General features: G+C 42.1%; 1 protein-coding gene across 1 annotated transcript in view; it reads right to left on the reverse strand.

Moving 5' to 3' along the window:
- Positions 1-6,343: 6,343 nt before the first annotated feature.
- Positions 6,344-18,880, reverse strand: part of LOC119169761 (unc-119 lipid binding chaperone) — a 33,495-nt gene continuing 20,958 nt past the window's right edge. The window contains exons 2-5 of the mRNA XM_037420785.2: positions 17,496-17,618; positions 14,541-14,661; positions 9,973-10,145; positions 6,344-6,920 (exon numbers count right to left, since the gene is read on the reverse strand). Of these exons, the coding sequence (XP_037276682.1) occupies positions 6,799-6,920; positions 9,973-10,145; positions 14,541-14,661; positions 17,496-17,618 (539 nt within the window). The 3' untranslated portion in view covers positions 6,344-6,798. The remainder of the gene's footprint in view (positions 6,921-9,972; positions 10,146-14,540; positions 14,662-17,495; positions 17,619-18,880) is intronic.

Here is an 18,880-nt window from a genome sequence, read left to right on the forward strand (position 1 = left end):
AAACATATTAGTATGCCTTACAGGCACTGCACCAAATAAACGCGTATCACGAACCACTGCCCCTCTTCTTCTCTTGCTATGCATGCACAGGTACCTGCGAACAGAGCTTGAAGCACATCTAATGTGAGCAATACAGTGCAACCGACACCTCACTCAACTCTACATCTTTTAGTTCGCAGGTATCCCAAGTTCACTACGACAAGTCCTCCGTACTTTGTGGGGTTAACTGACAACTTAGACAACTCCAATCACTGTGAGAGATCTACAATATCGAATTGTGAAGTCAGAAGCTGAAAGTGCACAGCCTTTTTGTAAGCACACAAAGTGTGTAAAGTACATGCAAACATAGCCATTACTATATGAACACTGGGATAAACAAAAGCAGGGCTACACAGATATTGATTAGTGGCGACCCGAGAAGGGATTTTTTGAGGAGGCCTATGTGGTTTAGGGTGGGAGGCTGCACAATTCGGAAAGGTAAGTGAGCGTACAACTTTACCGATATTTATGTTAATCCATCAGCTTTTGCAGGAACAGAATCTCAATCCGGCGGAATTTAAATGAAAGTGCAACAGATAAATTGTGTGCCAGATGCGTATTCAAGTTGCAGGCAGATAGGCAAATCGAATAGTGCCAGAAGGTATTCAGTGCAATTAATGTTTCTGAGGGCTATTATGTGCTCCATCACGATTATTAACTATACTGCTCAGGATGCAAGGATGTAAGCCATGGAATACCATGAAGAGGAGCTAAAGAGTGGTGCACAGGAACAGACAGCAGCACTGTTCTGCCCTAATCAACAGAACCAAAACACCTGGCGTCTTATTATATATAGCAAGGCACAATGATGAAATCGTGATTTGAAGGAAATTTTGACTCTTCATGCCCAGATAACTGAATGACAAAGAAATAAGCTGTAATCGGAAGTCACAAATATGGTCATACAGAAAAATAACATGACCTAGACACAGAAGTTAGCGCTAGCACATGTGATGAAAGAATGCTATTTTAATACAGACAATGGCTTTCACAGTTTACTGCGGTTCATCGTCGCACTCTATGTAAGTCCATGCTTGGGTCTTCGGTTCCAGCATCGCCGAGCGAGCAGGCTGCACTTTGCATGCAGCTCAGTTAGAGGATTGCTTTACGCATTGAAGAAAATGGGCGGGAATAATATGTGTAAATAGCACATTCATACAACTGATGGTCAGCGTGGCTTTTCACCAATATTTTTCTTAATACAAAAGTGGGAGCGAAAGTAGTGTTTTGTTCGCACACCGTGGTCAACTTCTAAAGTGCTACTCCATTATATAAAAGCACTGCACTCTCCTTAAGTGCCACACAAAACAAAGAAATTTGTTTTCTACAACGACCTGCGCCAGGTTGTGCCCTATCACTTGAAGCCACACACAGGATCCCTTCTCATTAGTTTAAATGTGCACACTGCATAATTAAGTTGTTTTACACACTCTGTAAATTCCATCGGTCTATTTTACACACCTGCAACCTTGCCTTGTAATACCTATGTGTACCTGATGCAAGCATCTACAGATTTGCTAATAACTGTTCCTTAATGATGAAATCCATGCCGCGAATAGGCAAGCCCGCCAGCCTAATCTTGTGAAGACAAAAGGAAAACAACAAACACATGGACTGGCTGAAGTGCTGTCACTATTACGTGTCTACTTCATGTGCAAAGGCTGCAATAGTGCCGTCAAGTCCAAGTATCGCTCTACATTGCAGAGCTAATCAGAAATCGGTGCAGTTAATAAAGGGAGAGCCAGGAAGAGAGGCCTACCAAGTGGACAAGCATATTCACAATCAAGGGCACTAATAGGAGAAGATGAGAGGGACTTGACTATTGGCAGAGAATAGGTCAGACTCGTATAACCTGTTTATTTAGCTTGAGAAGCTTCGTGAACAGATGGCCGAAAATCACTACACTTGCACGGTCAGAAACTGTGGACAGAGAAGGCTATATTATAGTTCCGAGTTATTGGTAGTGACACTATCACCATAACTTAAAATGAGCATTTTGTAAACGAATGTAAACACAAAACCAATGCAGTTTAACCAGCTTTGCCTACTTCACAATGAACTAACTTGGCTGATCACCGATATTATTTTGACCACATTGAATTCTATACTATTGGCTGAAGGCATACTCAATTGCTGGTGCAGAGTATGAATGTCCGAGAGGGTTTATCATACAGTTGTAGCTTGACTGCTTTCCTGGCTGCTACTTTTCTCCGCAGAGTAGTCCGATTACCTTTTTTTGGGGGGTGGGCTGATATCTGGTTCCTTATTTGGCCACCAAGCCAGTCGCAATGTCCCAGCACTACGTAAACAGCGTTGGCCGATTCACTTTATTCTCTTCTAGCAACTATGTATTAAGAATCTCGCATCGTACAGGGCAGCTAACGAAATTGCAAGAGGCAGTGTGAAACTACAGAAGTGTGAGCAATGAGGCACAATCACCAGAAAGCTGTGCGAGATGGCGAATCTATGAAAGTAATTTGCAGATCATGTGTGGCTCGAACTACGCACTCTAGCTTTGCCATACAACTTGAAGTGAGTGTGTATCAGCAAGAATGTACTTTAAGAGCAGCTCGGGAGATACTTACGATCAGGCAACTTGTGCTTTAAAACTACCGTAAGCAAGTGCTTAACTATAAAAATGCACTTGCATCACTCGCAACAGACTGCAGAGAGAAGGGAACTACGATCACAGCCCAAAGAGCAGGGAAGCTACGCAGTGTCAACCTTTCAAGTGTCACAAACCACGAGGCATTAGCAGCTTCCTACTGCAGCTGCAACAGCTGAAATGACTACTTAGCCTGCCGTGCTGTTGGGCCAACCAACAGGAGCAAATCAGGTCACCCAGGTTTGGTACGCCGCGGTTTTTTTTTTGCACCATCCACATCTCCTACCCTCTGCACAACAAACGATGCAGGGGTCCAAGAACGATCTACCCAATCATACAGCCTTGAATAACTTGCGAAAGAAATGCTTGTAGTTTGTAAGCGAAAAAGAGCTAGATTGGTGGGGGTGCACTCCAGCATAGCGACCGATTTCGTCTGTGCCTTCAGGATTGCTTGTTCTAGCATGCCATAGTGACAACAGCTACACAATGTGCATGTCTACACCCCTATATTTTTAAATGATCGGCTAAGTAAGCTGGCAACTAGCTACTTTTCTTGCTACTTTGAGACACTTTGTACGTACTCTACACGCTGCAGATCTGGAAACCCTGCATGACGACCAGCGTCAATCTACAGTGCAAGTGCCCTGCCGATTAGTTCTCCAGCGCTCAATAAATATATTTTTAATAGCAAATTTAAGCAAGGCGTACAAACACGGACATGACAACCAAAACATGTCCAAATTACTTTGCCTCTCACCACTACCGCCACATTTTTTTTCTACAATATGCTACTAACTCAACATACGGTCGTTCTCGCCTTTTTATCCTTCTACATGAAAAATAGTCATTGTCCAACATCCGGTTATGACATCAATGCACTTCGAAAAGTTGATTCATGAATATGCATCACATTTCGAAAGCAGCTATTTGCCTTTATTTAACAGGACTATTAAAATGCTTTCATTCTACAGGGCCTTTACACTACACAAAATGCAGCTCTTCAAGCCCTGCGCGTGGCTACTTATAATATTACTTTATGAAACGTACTTTTCTTTGAGATTACATGCTCCCAAACACTGTCATGTTGGTAGCTATAAGCTTGAGCACATACACGCACAAAAAATAGCTGTGGAACACAGAACATGAAGCTGTGTTCCACAGCTTCAAGCTGTGTTTTAATTTTTCCCTTCAAAATGCTGAATCATAGGCTCCTTCGGCAAACTGGGACGTGCCTTCAACTATCGAAAATTGAGTATTGGGCTGAAAGCAAACAGGAAAGCTAGCCCCTATTTCAAGCAATAAAGTTGTCCGAAAGCAATTTGAAACTTTATTGCATGGAAAGCAAAAGCATCAACTTGATATAATTAAATAACACACTGACAAAAATTCAGAATGGTGTCACCTCTGGTGGTGTTTTAAACAAAGCAAAAATGTGCCTAGACACAATACAAACAATCAAAAAAATAAAAAAAAACATTTGTACAATGTTGTTAATGTTGTGTTCATATGAGCACACTACATCATTCCAACCACCTGTCTTGCAAGACAGTAGCTTGTACAGTAGGGTGTACAGTAGCATATACGGTAGCTTAGACTTCTGAAAGTGTCTTCAGAACCATTCTCTATCAGTAGCTGTGTAGTAATGCCACGAAGGTTTGTGTAGACACAATTCTTTCATCCAGACACTGCTTCACGACAGTTGTGCTGCCCACTTAAATATGCCACAACTTTCCATTATTTCTGAAACAAAAAAGGTGTTTTCCTTAACACACATCACACCTGCGTGTACTTCACTTCCATTAAACTCTGAAGTTTTTACAACATGCAGTGCTGCTGCCAAGTATGCTCCGATTCATTAAAACTGAGGCGTAAACCATTTTTAGACATTTGCGTAAACAGTTTCTCACCAGAGGTACATGTCGGGTCATGTTGGACCTAGATTCAATTCAGGAGAGGTCATTTGCATCCCAGCACAAAAGTCAGCTAATTTTGTGTGAACGTTTCAGTTTCGAAAAGGGTTTCGCCTCATGGCACGGTAAAAAAACTTGGGATGCTCAAATATGAATTTAAACGCACAGCATGTAGGGAGCCCAGCAAGCATGCATAACTACAACTATCTCGACTCCACTAGCTGAACTTGGCTTTCTGGTTGCCATAGAAACAAGACAGTCTTAGCAGGGCCACCAGAATACTTGAGCGTGCTGTTCCGACTGTTCATAAGAGTTATTCTGTTAAACTTTACTCGTGATAAGCCAGACATATTGTAATAGTATTTATTGTAGGAGCGGATTCAATCCACTGTTCTATAAACACTTGGCGTGAAGTCAAAAATGAGAAATTTCGGCAACTCTTCCTAGACTGTTCTGAGCCAGTTATTATTTTTTTCTTCATCAGTAATGATGCCTGAACACGGAAGAGGCCATGAAGAAAGTCGCATAGCAGATTCAACATACAAATAGAGCATATCATTAAGAGAAACTGAGCTTGTTCACAACTGTCTACTAATCATAGGCACTCACGTGCAGTTAACACGAGTAAACGCTATAATACGGTTCGAACATCTAAACTAGGGCATGTAAAGACTTGGATGTTTTTGTGCGTGCAGTAATTGCGCAGCATTTGTGACACTATGAGGTGTGCCAAAACAGACCACAGCTGTCAAAAATGATCTGTACAGCCAAAGAATGTCCCTACTGTAACCTCAACGAAGTCATCAAAAAAACCAGGTACTCAATGCAAAGCAGAAGTGTACGCAGCAATGTTGTTAAGTTATTTTAGCCCCCAAATACAATGAAAAACAGAAATGACAAATAAACCCAGAAAGGTGGGTCAAGAGGTTGTCAATACCATAATACAATTTCGTCAACTCTGGACACAACTCAAGCAGCAACAAATATTATTCTCTCAGAAAACCGATTATGTGCAATACAGTTCAAGCTTTTTGCCAAGCAGGAAACAGCGGGAAGCTTTCCAACTGTTTCTTAGATAAATATTTAGCCTGTGGTCGACTTTATACAAGTGCTTTCACCAGCAAGCACCAGACTAGCAAACATGGTCATGCATGGCTTAACCTAGCAAGCATTCCATACAAAAGAAAAACAAAGACCATCATCCTTACTCAACTCCTACCCTTACCATTTAAAACAGCACCCTCAGAGAAGTTTTACAAAAGTCCTGAACATTGCAGTGAACTTACACGAGAGAAGGTCACGGGTTCAATCCTGGATGCGATGGTTGCATTTCGATGGAAGCGAAATGCTAGAGGCCTGCATTCTCTCCGATGTCGGCGCATGTTAATAAACACCCTATGGTCCCTCTACTACAGCATCTATCATAATCGTATCGCAGTTTTGGGATGAAAAACCCAGATAGTATTACTAAACTCACAAAAAAGGGGACAGCTTATCATGATGTACTTTTTCATGTTGCGCTACTACAGTATCTCGTTATGCTCATTAAGTCAATACTGCTCAGTTAGTGAGATAGAGTATGTGATTGGTGCCACTGTGGGAAGCTTTATTACTGTTTATTCTGCACCTTCTGTACCCCTCACAACAGTTCATTTGCACAGTGCTTTTTTTCACGGATCTCTCAAGAACACCACTATAAAATGTGTCCACGCACATTAGCTAGTCCAGAAACCTGAAAGGTGAGGCAATGACTGACCAAAGAAGGTGCACACAATATCAACTTTTGCTCTTCCCAACTGCAGCAGCTTCCATAAGCAAACACGACAGACCAGTGGTCTAACACAAGAAGCGAGTCCTCACCATTACAAAAGCATTCTAAGCCAGAACATGCCACGATGCTCTTGTGCAGAGGCTGTACAGGTCTTTCCACAGCTGGCATCTCTAACCTTGCTGCCGATTCCTGCATGCAACGAAGAAGAGGAAAGCTCGTCCTCCTCCCGTGCTGCGACGAACCGTGTGCGTGTGGCAGATGGCAGCGACCTAATGGCAGGCACAGAGGAGTGTGCGTACATGGTATGCGTAGTGTCCTAGGTGAGTGGGTCACAAGTAGGAGCAGTCCATGTGCGAGGTACAGGCAGTCACCATGTTGACCACGACGGTACTGGCCAAGTGGTGTGCAAATCTTGCAGCAGCGGAGTGGAGGCGACAAGGGGAAAAACAGGTCTCGCCAGTGGGACTCCTCCTCTACTGGCTCTGAAGACCGCCGTTGTAGGCATAGTCGGCCTTGTTGTGCATGATCAGCTTGTCGTCCACAAAGTAGAAGCTGTCCGACCGGGTCTCGAATGGATTGGCGATCATCTCGTCACCTGCAGCATCAGGCAGATGGGTGGTGGTGACAATTGTGGATATGTTAGCCTCGTTTGTCATATGGCTTGCTCCTTCAGGTGTGAGACGTTTGCCATAAACACAATGGTCAGACATATACACAGAAATAAAGTACACTGACACACAGACAGTGCGTGGGCCGGATAACCGCTGGTCATTAGGGGAACTGCCAGGATTCCAAGAGAAGGCAAAAACGTGAGGGAGAGACAGAAAATTAGATGGGCAGATGAGATTAAGAAGTTTGCAGGTACAATTTGGCAGCAGAAAGCCCAAAACTAGGTTGATTGCCGGAACATAGGCCTTTGCCCTACAGTGGGTGTAATCAGGCTGCTGATCATGATGATGACACACTGACACTCAAAGAAGCAGCACCAATATGCACACAAAAATACAACGAAACGAGTTCGGCACACACCTAGATAGAAGCCATGATAGCGCATCATTAATCAACAACAGAAAGCGCATAGCTTATCACCATGATGTCACCGACCGGAGTAGCACATAAAAGCGAGGCCCACAAAATGAAACCCCTAGTTGGTCTTGCTTGGTTACTGATCTATTTACTCGCAATGCAATGAAAGGCACAGCACGACACAGCTTAGATTGCTTGTAGTATCACACAGTGAGGTTCGCACACTACATAATCACGATGACACAGGACAGATGAAGGTGAACCGCTCCTGCCAATAGGTGGCTCAACACAATCATGAAATTTTAAGAGAAATGTGACATTATAAGCAAATATATTGTGCTTATAGAACTGCAACAAATGTTTGACTGTAAACTAACTTCATGGGTTAAATTTTTTTTTACACAGGCCAATAACTGACTTTTTTTAGATTTATGAAAACCTGGCACATCTGTCAGGCGCTTATAAACAAATTCCACATGTCAAGGTATATTGTTCAAACTAATGTAATGCCCACATCTTAAACTGGAGAGCTAGAAATATTGACAACAAAATTTTCAGTGCAGAAGCAATCATGTACAGTTTACGATGCTATTCACCGAGATGTTTTGAGACGAAGTACTTTTGAATGCCAGTACTTTATATATGTACCACAGTCTAAGAACCTGCTAGTGAACAGAGTACTGCGACATTTTTAGGTAGCATGTAGAATGCCTAAATGACCTCAACTGTCCAAATTTATTTTATGCAGCATTGTACACCAGCATGTAACTAAAGTCCGAGAAGTTTTTCTTTGATAAACTATTGTTCTTTCAGGCATCTTCTTCATCCAGGCAAAGTACCTACACTGTCAAGGTCTAACCACGACTAATATCACTGGACTATTGTAATGCAAAAGCATTAGGTGCAGGTTTTTGTATAGAGTCAAGCTTGAGTGGACTAAAAGGAAATTTTAAATCGTTTGATATATAGATACTTTGAAATATAAAACGTGCTCATCCAAAGATAAACTGAAAACTTTGCATCTCTAAGAGTGTGTCAGTATTGTGAAAAGCAGGCGCATGACCAATCTATAGCTTGATGGAGATCTCAAGGGTGCTTCAAAGCTACGAAAGTTTCCACCAAGCTTGGCATATGTCTGTGCGCATATACTCACACGCAAAATTTGAGAATAAGGGGGGGGGGGGGAAGAGGAGTGTTATGCCAGTGGTGGTATGCCTTACTGCAAAGCACTTGGTCCTGTACACCCTATATAGTATTCAACACAGCTGTGTTGACTATGAAGAGATGTATAGCACAACATGGCTATACACCAAGTCAAGTAAAGCAAGTCCGTATGGAGCACACACAAAACCCTAGCTGCTCAAGGCATCCAGACTTTCGTGTGTTTGCTGATTTCCCCTGCATAACTCGCACTGCACCGTGTATCAAAGGCCCTGTTTAGCCACATCTGCCAAGAGCAGCCATTTTAAAACTGTGATGTAGAATAGTGCTGTGCTTTATGCATTAAATGTAGAGGTGAAGCGAGCAGACACCTCCATTTGTTAATGTATAACAAATCTCACAATGTTGAGAGGGTGTACGATGGACAGTGCTGTACCTCTGCCCATTGCTTGTTAAACGGTACACCTGTTTGTTAAGAACACATTTTTTCTAGCCCCATACAGGGATGTTTAAGCAGACTGTACTTTAATTTTATCCCATGAGATGAGGATACAGTTATTTCCTCAAGTTAGTAGTAAATTCAAACATTTTGTCACGTTGAATATTCGTACTCGCAAATGGTGCCCTGGTTGCACAAAAGCAGCTTGTTTGTTTTCAACATAGAAAATTGAAAATTCCTTACTTCTATGTATTCAGATGAAAGCTCCAAACTAAGCCTGCTATTGACTCTTATAGTGAAAAGTGCCAGACAGTGTTAAGAGAATACATTGCTTTAGCATTTAGTACTCAATAACCACAATCATATTGGAAGTGAAATCATACTGGAGTATTGAAATTGCCTTCCCAAATTTATTGCCCTTGAAAAAAATCCAGAAAAATCCAAGCTATCATTAAGTACGACCTTTGTTAAATGACCTTACTATGCATTTTTGTATTCATGTTTCAATTTTTTTTACCACTCTACGATAAAAATATTACACTTATCATGTTATGAGCACTACGATTACTTGTATTATCAAGTCCAGTTCTCTTTCTCTTTGTTCGATGTCATTTTTCTTTTTGTTATTATTTTCCCTCCATCACATCATTGTATTTTATGCCTCTTTACAGCGAAATTTGGTCGTGCAATTTTTTTCTTGCATGATCTGTGCTTTCTGTAATGCTGTTGAGTTTTTGCTTTCAGCATTTGCTGAATTATGCCTCATTTCGAATCCGTATTCTTCTCCCCCCCCCCCCTTTTTTTAATGCACTTTTTAGGGTCTTTAAGAGTTAATAAATGATCATGATATGGCAGGATTACTACGGTGGTAGACGCTTATGCGAGTAAACTGCATCAATAGTATATCATGTGATGATGAGGAATGGCTATGATATATTTGTGGTGGCAGGATACAAACTTGGGTGGTGCAACATGGTGCAAAACTATATAATCATGCAGGAATTATGCATGCAACACTCACACAAGTCCTGGGAGAGGGTGGGAAACTCGTAGATGTGCTCGCATGTGTTCTTGCTGTTGGGGATGCAGAACCCAAACTCAAAGTCAAACGTCTTGAGCAGCTTGTCCCGGAAAAAGTGTCGCTCGATCATGCGGAACTTGCTCACGGGCTTGCTCCCCACTGTGAACTCCACTCTGCGAGGCCGGTGATTAAAAAAGGTGAGACAGACAATACTGAAGACTATGCAATTAGTGCAGCTGTCACGAATGCACAGCAGATGAAAGAAAAACTGCAACGCACTCAAATGCAACACAAAATTATATAATGATAAAAGGCCTGTGTAGAATGATCAGCTCAGTCACAGCTTCAGCTCGCACAGCAACCTTCATGGAGCTCTTTGTAAACTCTCTTAGGCTCTCTGCTGCTGCACAATTGCAAAGTACTAACTACTCAATAAGTCATCATAATCTTACTAGTGAAGGGCCAGTTAAGTGCCTGTGATGCTATGTGAGCACCTATGTAGCTGCAACACACTGCTGCTGCTGTGGCTGTTGTGAATGATGAATCATAACCAGGGGCGTAACCGGAAGGTGGCACAGCGGGCCTAAGCCTTCCCACCGAAATTTTTTTTGCCATGGCATAGAGAGCGAAAAATGACAATTTTAAAGTGGTACCCCTCTCTCCCCCTGCCCCCCCCCCCCCTCGAAAAAAATTTTTGGCTGCTCACCTCATCATAGCAGAGATCTTTTTTTTTAATAATGGGAAAGCTTTAAACCACCTGTTCGTACAATTCACATGGTGGTGCCCAGTGCAACTCTATGCCTCTGCTACTGATATATCATCTTTTTTGAAGATGTTTCAAATAGTGGCAAGGCTCTGCAGTAGAATACTTGACCTCCAAGGAAAATCGTATGGCTTCGTTTCAGGCTAGAACATTTTTCGACAACTGCGGTATACACCACTGGCACCAAAACTGGAAGTTGTGAGATTCTGAAAGCTCACCCCGTGGCTTCTCTGAAAGCCACGTGGCTTCTCTAAAAGAGAGTGTGGCAGTCAAGATATGTTCAACGTGATCCGAACGTCAAACCAGGCATGGCTTGCCTTAAAAAAGTTTTGTACAAGCACATTGGGCCATTAGGGCAATCGTGAAAGTAGCTCCATGAACAGCTTCCTTACTCTATACCCGACGGTCTACCTTCATGCACAATCTGCCTACCTGGTAGCACGCTGTTTACGATTTGAAATGCAGTGACAAATATGTTCACAGTTACGCATCATACTATTTCGATGTTGTGCACTCAATTTCACTGTCATGCAGCTGCGCTTGTGCAGAGCAGACGACTTCACATGCCGCTAAAAGGGCCTTGCAACACTTTTTTATGTAGTCAAGGAACGAATTCCCTAAAGGAGCTTACTGCCTCCCGAATTCACTGCCACAAAAATGCATAGAATACTTCCAGCGCGAGCAGAGTAACAAATATTTGTCGCATGCGCAAATGCAATATCTCGTCTCTCGTCCCGACAAAAGCACTGGAAGCTAAGCAGGGGGGTATGGCATGAGCAAGGAAAATACTAGTCACGCCCACATCATGACTTTGAGCTTTTTTTGTTTTCTTTAAAAATGCAACCTTTCAGTGAGAATGCACGTGCACGCAGGGACAAGTCTCGGACTCTCGTGGCGATCCCTGCAAAGAATGAGCGCGCCATGTTAGATCAACCAATGCCCGATAGAACAGCTGTGACGAGTGATATTTGAGCTTATTCTAGCTTGCTTGTTCTCAGGAGCTTCGACTACCAAACAGTAGAACATTTTGATCAAAAGTGTTGTGGTAGGGCCCTTTAAGGGACCCTGCAACACTTTTTCAGCATGGTCACAAAACACTGTCAGTTGGTAGTAGAGGCTCCTAAGAACATGCGAGCCAAATATTATAGCGCAGCACGCTGCCAGGAGTTCGCAATAAATTCCAGGCGGCCTGGTGCGCTAAAACTTGCTTTCACTTCTCTCGACAAATGACAGAATAAGCTTAAATATCACTTGTCATAGCTGTTTACCAGCCATTGGCTGATTTGAACATGGTGCGCTCAGTCATCGCAGAGATCCCTACGATAGTCCGAGACTTGTCCACGCGTGCATGTGCGATTGCACTGAAAAGTCGCATATTTGGAAAAAAAAAAGTACTCAAGGTCACGGGGCACACGTGATGTATTTTATTTGCTCGTGCCGTCCCCCCTGCTTAGCTTCTAGTGCTTTCGTCGGGATGAGAGAAGAGAAAATGCAATTGCAGCATGCGACAAATCTTTGTCACTCTGCTCATACTGGAAGGATTCTTAAAATTTTTGCATTGTTGAATTCATGGGGCAATCTCTTTTAGTGATTTCATTTCATGGCTACTTGGAAAACATGTTGCAGGGCCCCTTCATAAGAACACAATTCTCTGATGGAATTGGAAAGCTCAAGCCTATCGGTGCATTGCCAGAAGTGTGGTTGTACGCCTGTTTCTCCATTCCCATATTGCCAAAATTTATGAGCCAAACACCGAGTGAGCTCATCAAGGTTGCACACATCTGTAAACATTTGCAAATATCCTTCATTCAAGCTTTAGAGTCTTTGCCCAACAAAGACGTCTGGGAGCAGAATGATGTGCCAAAGAAAGTGTAACAGCAATGTGTGCAAAGGATTTCCCTCTCTTTGACACATGCACTGTACAAATTCAACCTTTTTTTGTGTATGGTCTCGATTCTTTCAGTCTAAAAACTCGGTCAAAATCAGGGAATTTGTCCTGCCATTACCTCCCTTACATGATCGTGTCTTCCATTTTTTGTGCTGTATGTATAATAGATTCATATTCACAACTGACCCAACATACTACACTTCAAGTGTTTCTCTTCACATTGGCGTGGTGCTAGTATTATAAATGAGTGGATGAAAATATTTAATCTTCCACCTTAGAAACTTTCACAGAACAGATTCACCATGCCAGCATAGCAAGTACTATCATGAGCAGTATGAACGACAACATGTGAGCACGTGGGAAATAGCCTCAAACCCAGTGTGAGGCGATTCACCATAGCATGTTGAAAATCACATGGAAAGGGTGACACAGCCTCGCTTAAGTGTAGGCCCTATCGCCTCAGTAGTGTTTATATCGTCAGCCACTTGCAGTGATAAGGCAGGAAAACCACGCAGAGCACAAAAGTGTGCAGTCTATAGCTCTGCACAATACCGCTGATAATGTGTTCTTGCTCGTGTGAGTGTATAGGTGTGAGTAATACACAAAATCAAGATGTGTCAAAATGTAAATCGACAGCAGTGCTCTTTACTAAGCGCCAGCCGTACAAGAGGCGCATAACGTCAATCCGTTACCTGCGTCACACATTCCACATGTCCTAAGTGTGGTGAGGGTGACAACAGTTCCTGAATAAGTGTGGCCCTTTCCCCAGCATGTTTGCTGGTATTATTGTCCTAGATCTGTAAAGCCTATACTCAATTACAGGTCGAGCCACTCTAAGCTAGTGAAGAGAAGTATCGTTACTACGAGTTTGGGTTTTGCTCTGAAAAAGTCCTGTCAACACAGAATGAAAATGAGCTTTGATAGTCAAGTAAAGAAACTAGTACAAGCAGGGTATCCTAATGAAGTCATCATGTCCATTTGTAACAATTTGATTAAGAAACTTAAATTTGAAGGGAACCACTGGAGGCATCGTGATGAGAGTAGAAAAGGTAGGAGGATTGCAGTGATTTCTTACCTTCATAAGACATCGCATGAACTTAAGCAACTCTCTAGTAGATATAAAGTCGATGTGCTTTTCTCAGCCAAAAGCAAACTGCAGTCTATTTGTTCATGCATGCGTAGAGAGTTTCCGCAATGTCGCATGAAACACAGCAAAAAGTTCATGGACTGCGCAATGGGCATTATTTACATGACTCCTTTTAGCTGTGGTAAAGTGTACATCGGTCAGTCGGGAAGGTGCATCAATGTTCGTCTCAGAGAGCACGATTCTTCTTTGAAATCCTTGGGTGCATCGTATTTCGCGGCTCATTGCAGAGAGTGCGGTTGTCATCCTCTTTTTCAGGATACTGAAGCGGTTTTTCGATCTAACAATCAATTAACTCGTGAGTTGACAGAAGCTTTTCACATAAGAAAAAGAGGGGAACAATGCGTCAGCCAGCCTTCGGTTTTGCTGCACGATAAAGAGTTTGCTTTTCTAGATTATGTTCAGAGATAATCTTTCTTCTTTTACCCTGTGTTCTCAATGTACCACGGGTGTACTTTTTGCCTGCACACGCATTCGTTGTTTTTTGATTGCCTGTTCATGTATTCTTCCCTTTCTAATAAATAGTTTAGTTGTGAGAAAGCACTTGTCCTCTCTTCCTTTCTATTTATTCATGCACTTGTACTGACAGTTATACCATACCTTTCCACTAAATTCTTTACACCAGTATTTTAGTATCTGTACACTGGGGTTCAAAGTATTCGACTCGTATTGCTCACGACAGTACATTGTGAACTATATACCACTCAAACCAACTGTGATACGTAAAGCACAGGCTTTGCTAAAACGAGGGATGGCTTAACAGAGAGACTCACGTAGCTCCCACAGTCTTGAGCTTGAGGAACTGCGGAGTGAACTGGTACCGGACAAAGCGTCCCGCATTGGGGTCCTGGCACTCGCCCTCAAGTGGCTGCTCTTCGCCGGAATCATCCCCGTCTGCAAGAGTGTGAAGCACAAAGTTATCAAGGGAGTCCTGACTCAAAATTTCGAAGGCAAGATTACTTGGCAGACATATTCATGCAGACAAACACACATCAACTGTAAAATATCAATGGCTAACAGAGGTTAGAATGTATTTAAAATTGATATTAAAGTGCCTGTTGTGCGACTGCATGCAAAAACCTCCTACCATGTGACATCGACACTAACTTGTTTGGAACGTAAACAACCAACAACCTGCGTCACGAGTTTGCATAAGCTGCTATACTTTGTGAGTGCTCTCTTGTGGTTGGCCTTTTCAATAGAGAGAGGGAAGCTCCTTTATGAACTTGCAAATACAAGAACGTCTTTTTCTTGGCAGTGAATTTTCGGGTGGTCATGCATATTCACAACATCCCAGGAGGATTACAACGTCCGGTAGAGAGCCTTAATTAAAACAATTTACCAACGCAGTGCACATAGCACTCATGTGCACATAGTTTTGTGCTCACACAACCAGCTTTATTTACATAAAAACTCCTCTGGGGTTTTTATGTACGCTCTAAAATTAAAACTGAAACTGGGCACTACTGTATAAAACTGTTTCCAAATAATTCAGCATTATTCAGCATTGTATGCTTGAGAAAACGTGGTTTCCTGCCATGATAAGTTGGTAATCTTGTAATTTGCAACACGTCATATAGTTTAGATTTCTTCAGCACCACAAATTTTTGCTTCAAACATAGACAACTTATTTTTCATGGCCTGTAGTGGTGCTTTCAATATGGTGGCAAAAGTCTGCAGCCGTTGAAACTACAGCTAGAACATCACTAACAATGTTTCGGTGCACAACTAGATGAGGACATACAGAAACACATGTGAGATATAAGGGTGCTTTAGATACACTATATCCTACAACATTGCCCAAACAGCCACATTGATCAACGATACAGCTATCAATTATTTGTTACATCAAATTATAGCTCAGCAAACTTTTACTTTTTGTAGTTGTTTTAGCATATTACTAACAACAAAAGCAAAGGTGAACAATATGGAATACTGTCAGGACCCCACAGCACAGATGGTGCGAGGCAACATTGAGCCACATCATTGCTGACATGAGTCACATGACTACTACTTGGCTTACAGCTCGTGACACACTTGAAATCGGTTAATACCGAGCACAAGCGGAAACCTGGAGTGTTTGTGGCCATGTGCCATTTCATTTGTCAGGAAGCAGATAACAGTCAGCCACTACAAATCGAATCCAGCAGGAACCACTCCTGCATGCCCTAATCAAAAGAGATGAGCTGAACAATAGAGCCATGAAAAAGCCATAGCCCTCGCACTATTGCGGCACCTAACCTGTTAACATTCCTGGGACTTGAACGTACGCTAAGAGGTGCAGTGACGCACAGCAGAAGTGATACTAATTGTATTGCAGCTTCTGATGGTGGCCAAGGCAAGAACCTCTATAAAGATAATTGCTGTAAGAAATCATAGGAGATCGAAACATGGTGCGCCAGCCTCGTATAGGACGAGTAAAAAAGAAAAAGTTGTAAAATGGAAGAAATCGACAGTTCCGACATGCGAGCGTGGCAACAAAAAAAAAAGATGCACAAGGTGCAAAACTGCTTAGTGGCATCACAGCGGAAGCTGATAAACTACCTAATAGCAAGTATATTTGGTAAGTGCATGAGGAGGTTCTCATTACCCTGAAAGTTCTAGTTTGATTAGAAGTATGCACACACAAGTAACAATGCTCACTTCCTCCTTGTAGTGTTGCACATGAAAGAGACTGCCCTGAAAATTAAGTTCAGTGACCTCACCCCTCGCCTCCTTCCCTGGCTGGCATACTAATACCACTTCAAGGTGTGGCTAAAGCCATCATGATGTGGTATATTGCCAACGGTCATATTGCCGATGGTTCTGTTGTTGATGGCCACAAAATTGAATTTCCAATCATGCCAGACATTGTGATGAAGGCACTGTGCAAAATCTACATGCAGATTAAAGATACCCAAGTAGTTAAAACAGGCCAAATGTTGCTTTCAATCTACAATCTATCAACACACCCCAAACATTGCAAGACCGGTATGTGGTACTAGAAGATTATATGTCTGCCTCTGATAATGACCTCAAATATTTTTTTAAAACTGTGGGAGAATGTACCATTGTTTTCATTTTGTTTCAGCTTGCTGCTATTCTTAATTTTAACTCTGTTTCCGGCATTTTATTACTAATTGCTGTGAACAATTCAACACCTCATCCCCGAACCAGATCCCCACCCCACATGACATTGTTCTCGAGGCAATGCAGGCAACAGCTGGAGTTTCATGTCTCAAAAGCACAATATGATTATGAGGTATGTCATTCCACATTAATTTTGACTGCCTGAGGTTTCTCAATGTGCACCTAATTCTAAGCGTATGGGTGTTTTTCACCTTTCGCACCATTGAAGTATGTCCGAAGTGGTGAGGAATCGAACCCACACCCTCGAGCTCAGTAGCTTGACACCTTACATATCAAGCTACCAAAGAATATAAGGAAAGAAGTGAAATTTCAAGGGCTCGTATTTCTTTGTCATACCCAATACTGATAAGAAGGGACGGACCATAATGCCAAGGGAAATATAGGGGTGATATTTGAAGTAATTGTAATATCGATGCGAAGAAGTAGAGTGGACAAAAAGAAAACTTGCCACAGGCAGGTTCAAAAGCTACAACCAGCAGCAAAAGTTCGTCCCCCTTTCCCCCCATACTTTCCTTAGGATTACTGCCTGCCAGTTGTCACAACTATTGAAGCTACTACAGCAAGTAAACAAGAAAAGCGTTCCGTAAATGAATTCTCACCAGGTGTGGATGGAGGTGGTGGCTTGGCGATTTCAAACAGCACCATGCCACTTTCCATGTCTCGTATCTTGAAGCGCGTGAAGTCAATGTCGTAGACATTGGCGTCTGGGGCACACAGGTACCCTGGGGGAAAAGGGTGAAAAAGACATGTGCCATTAAGTAAACTAAATATAGATTGATAGCAGCTCTTTTATTTTTTATACTCTCAAGCAATATGCTACTGATATTATGAAATCCATGCTCTGTTCACACATTCATTCAATGCTGACATATATAATATACTGAAATAAATTTTTACGAAGTAGGTAAAGACACATTACTACAGAAACTGCCCTTGACAATCTCTACAGATACATTTACCTTATCTGAAGATTGAAATTGAAGCACCACAATTCTTTAGATGTAGAGATTTTGGCAGCCTTGGCACTTTCAGGCTACAAATTAAGACAAACAGTAACAAGGGTTTAGCTGGCATGCAGCCAAAACTGAATGAAGGAACAACCATAGCTACAGCTCATATAAGCACCAAGTTTTTTGATGTGATAGCATTTTTGGGCTATTCAATCAGCTTTTTGGCCACTGTAGTCTAGCCAAAAATTCAACATTGTACCACATTCACTGAACAAATTTAGGCCCGCACTTTATAAGGAAATCAAACAAGAGACTTCAAGTACCACGAAAGTGCGTTTGCTCAGGGCCACGAAAGCATCCCATCCTTTCATAAGTGCAGGAAAATCGCATTGACACATTTCAAGTGAAAACACATTAAAAACACACCCATCTGAAAAAAAAACATAAGACTTAATTCACCAAAAATATTGCACAGCTATCGCTTGATAATGATTTAGGAGTACAAAGAACAGGGCTAGTTCGAACTAGTTCATCATGTCAAAGAGCGACAATTTTTTATATATGTACTATGTCATCATTAAGTGTACACAGGTGCAAAAGTTTGGGCCCCAAATCATAAGGACATTTCTTGAATTAAAAAATTGAGTTGACAGTCAACGCTGAGTCTTGCCACGTACCTGCCTCAACTTTTTTCCCTGTCCTTGCCAGCCCCTAACATAATAATAATGATATCGTGAACATTTTCACTAGGCAGGCATACGGAACGGAAACATATCAAAAATTTTTTATTGTATAGCACTCGAAGAGTGCTATACAATAGAATTGGGTTAGTTTTGCCAACTCTGGCAAATAAAGAAAGCAGCAGCTCTTATATGAATGAATTCTGCGATTCACCCATATTTAGAGGTACCACACACACATTCAACAGCCCGTTGCACAAATAGAAAAAGTGTTGGCCTCAGAGTACATGATCATCGAGATGCTCAGCTACTCATACCAAGTTTCCAACTTGTCAGTCCCAGCTTGAGGAGGAC

This window comes from Rhipicephalus microplus, unplaced genomic scaffold (assembly GCF_043290135.1).
Source record: "Rhipicephalus microplus isolate Deutch F79 unplaced genomic scaffold, USDA_Rmic scaffold_21, whole genome shotgun sequence".
NCBI lineage: Eukaryota > Metazoa > Arthropoda > Arachnida > Ixodida > Ixodidae > Rhipicephalus > Rhipicephalus microplus.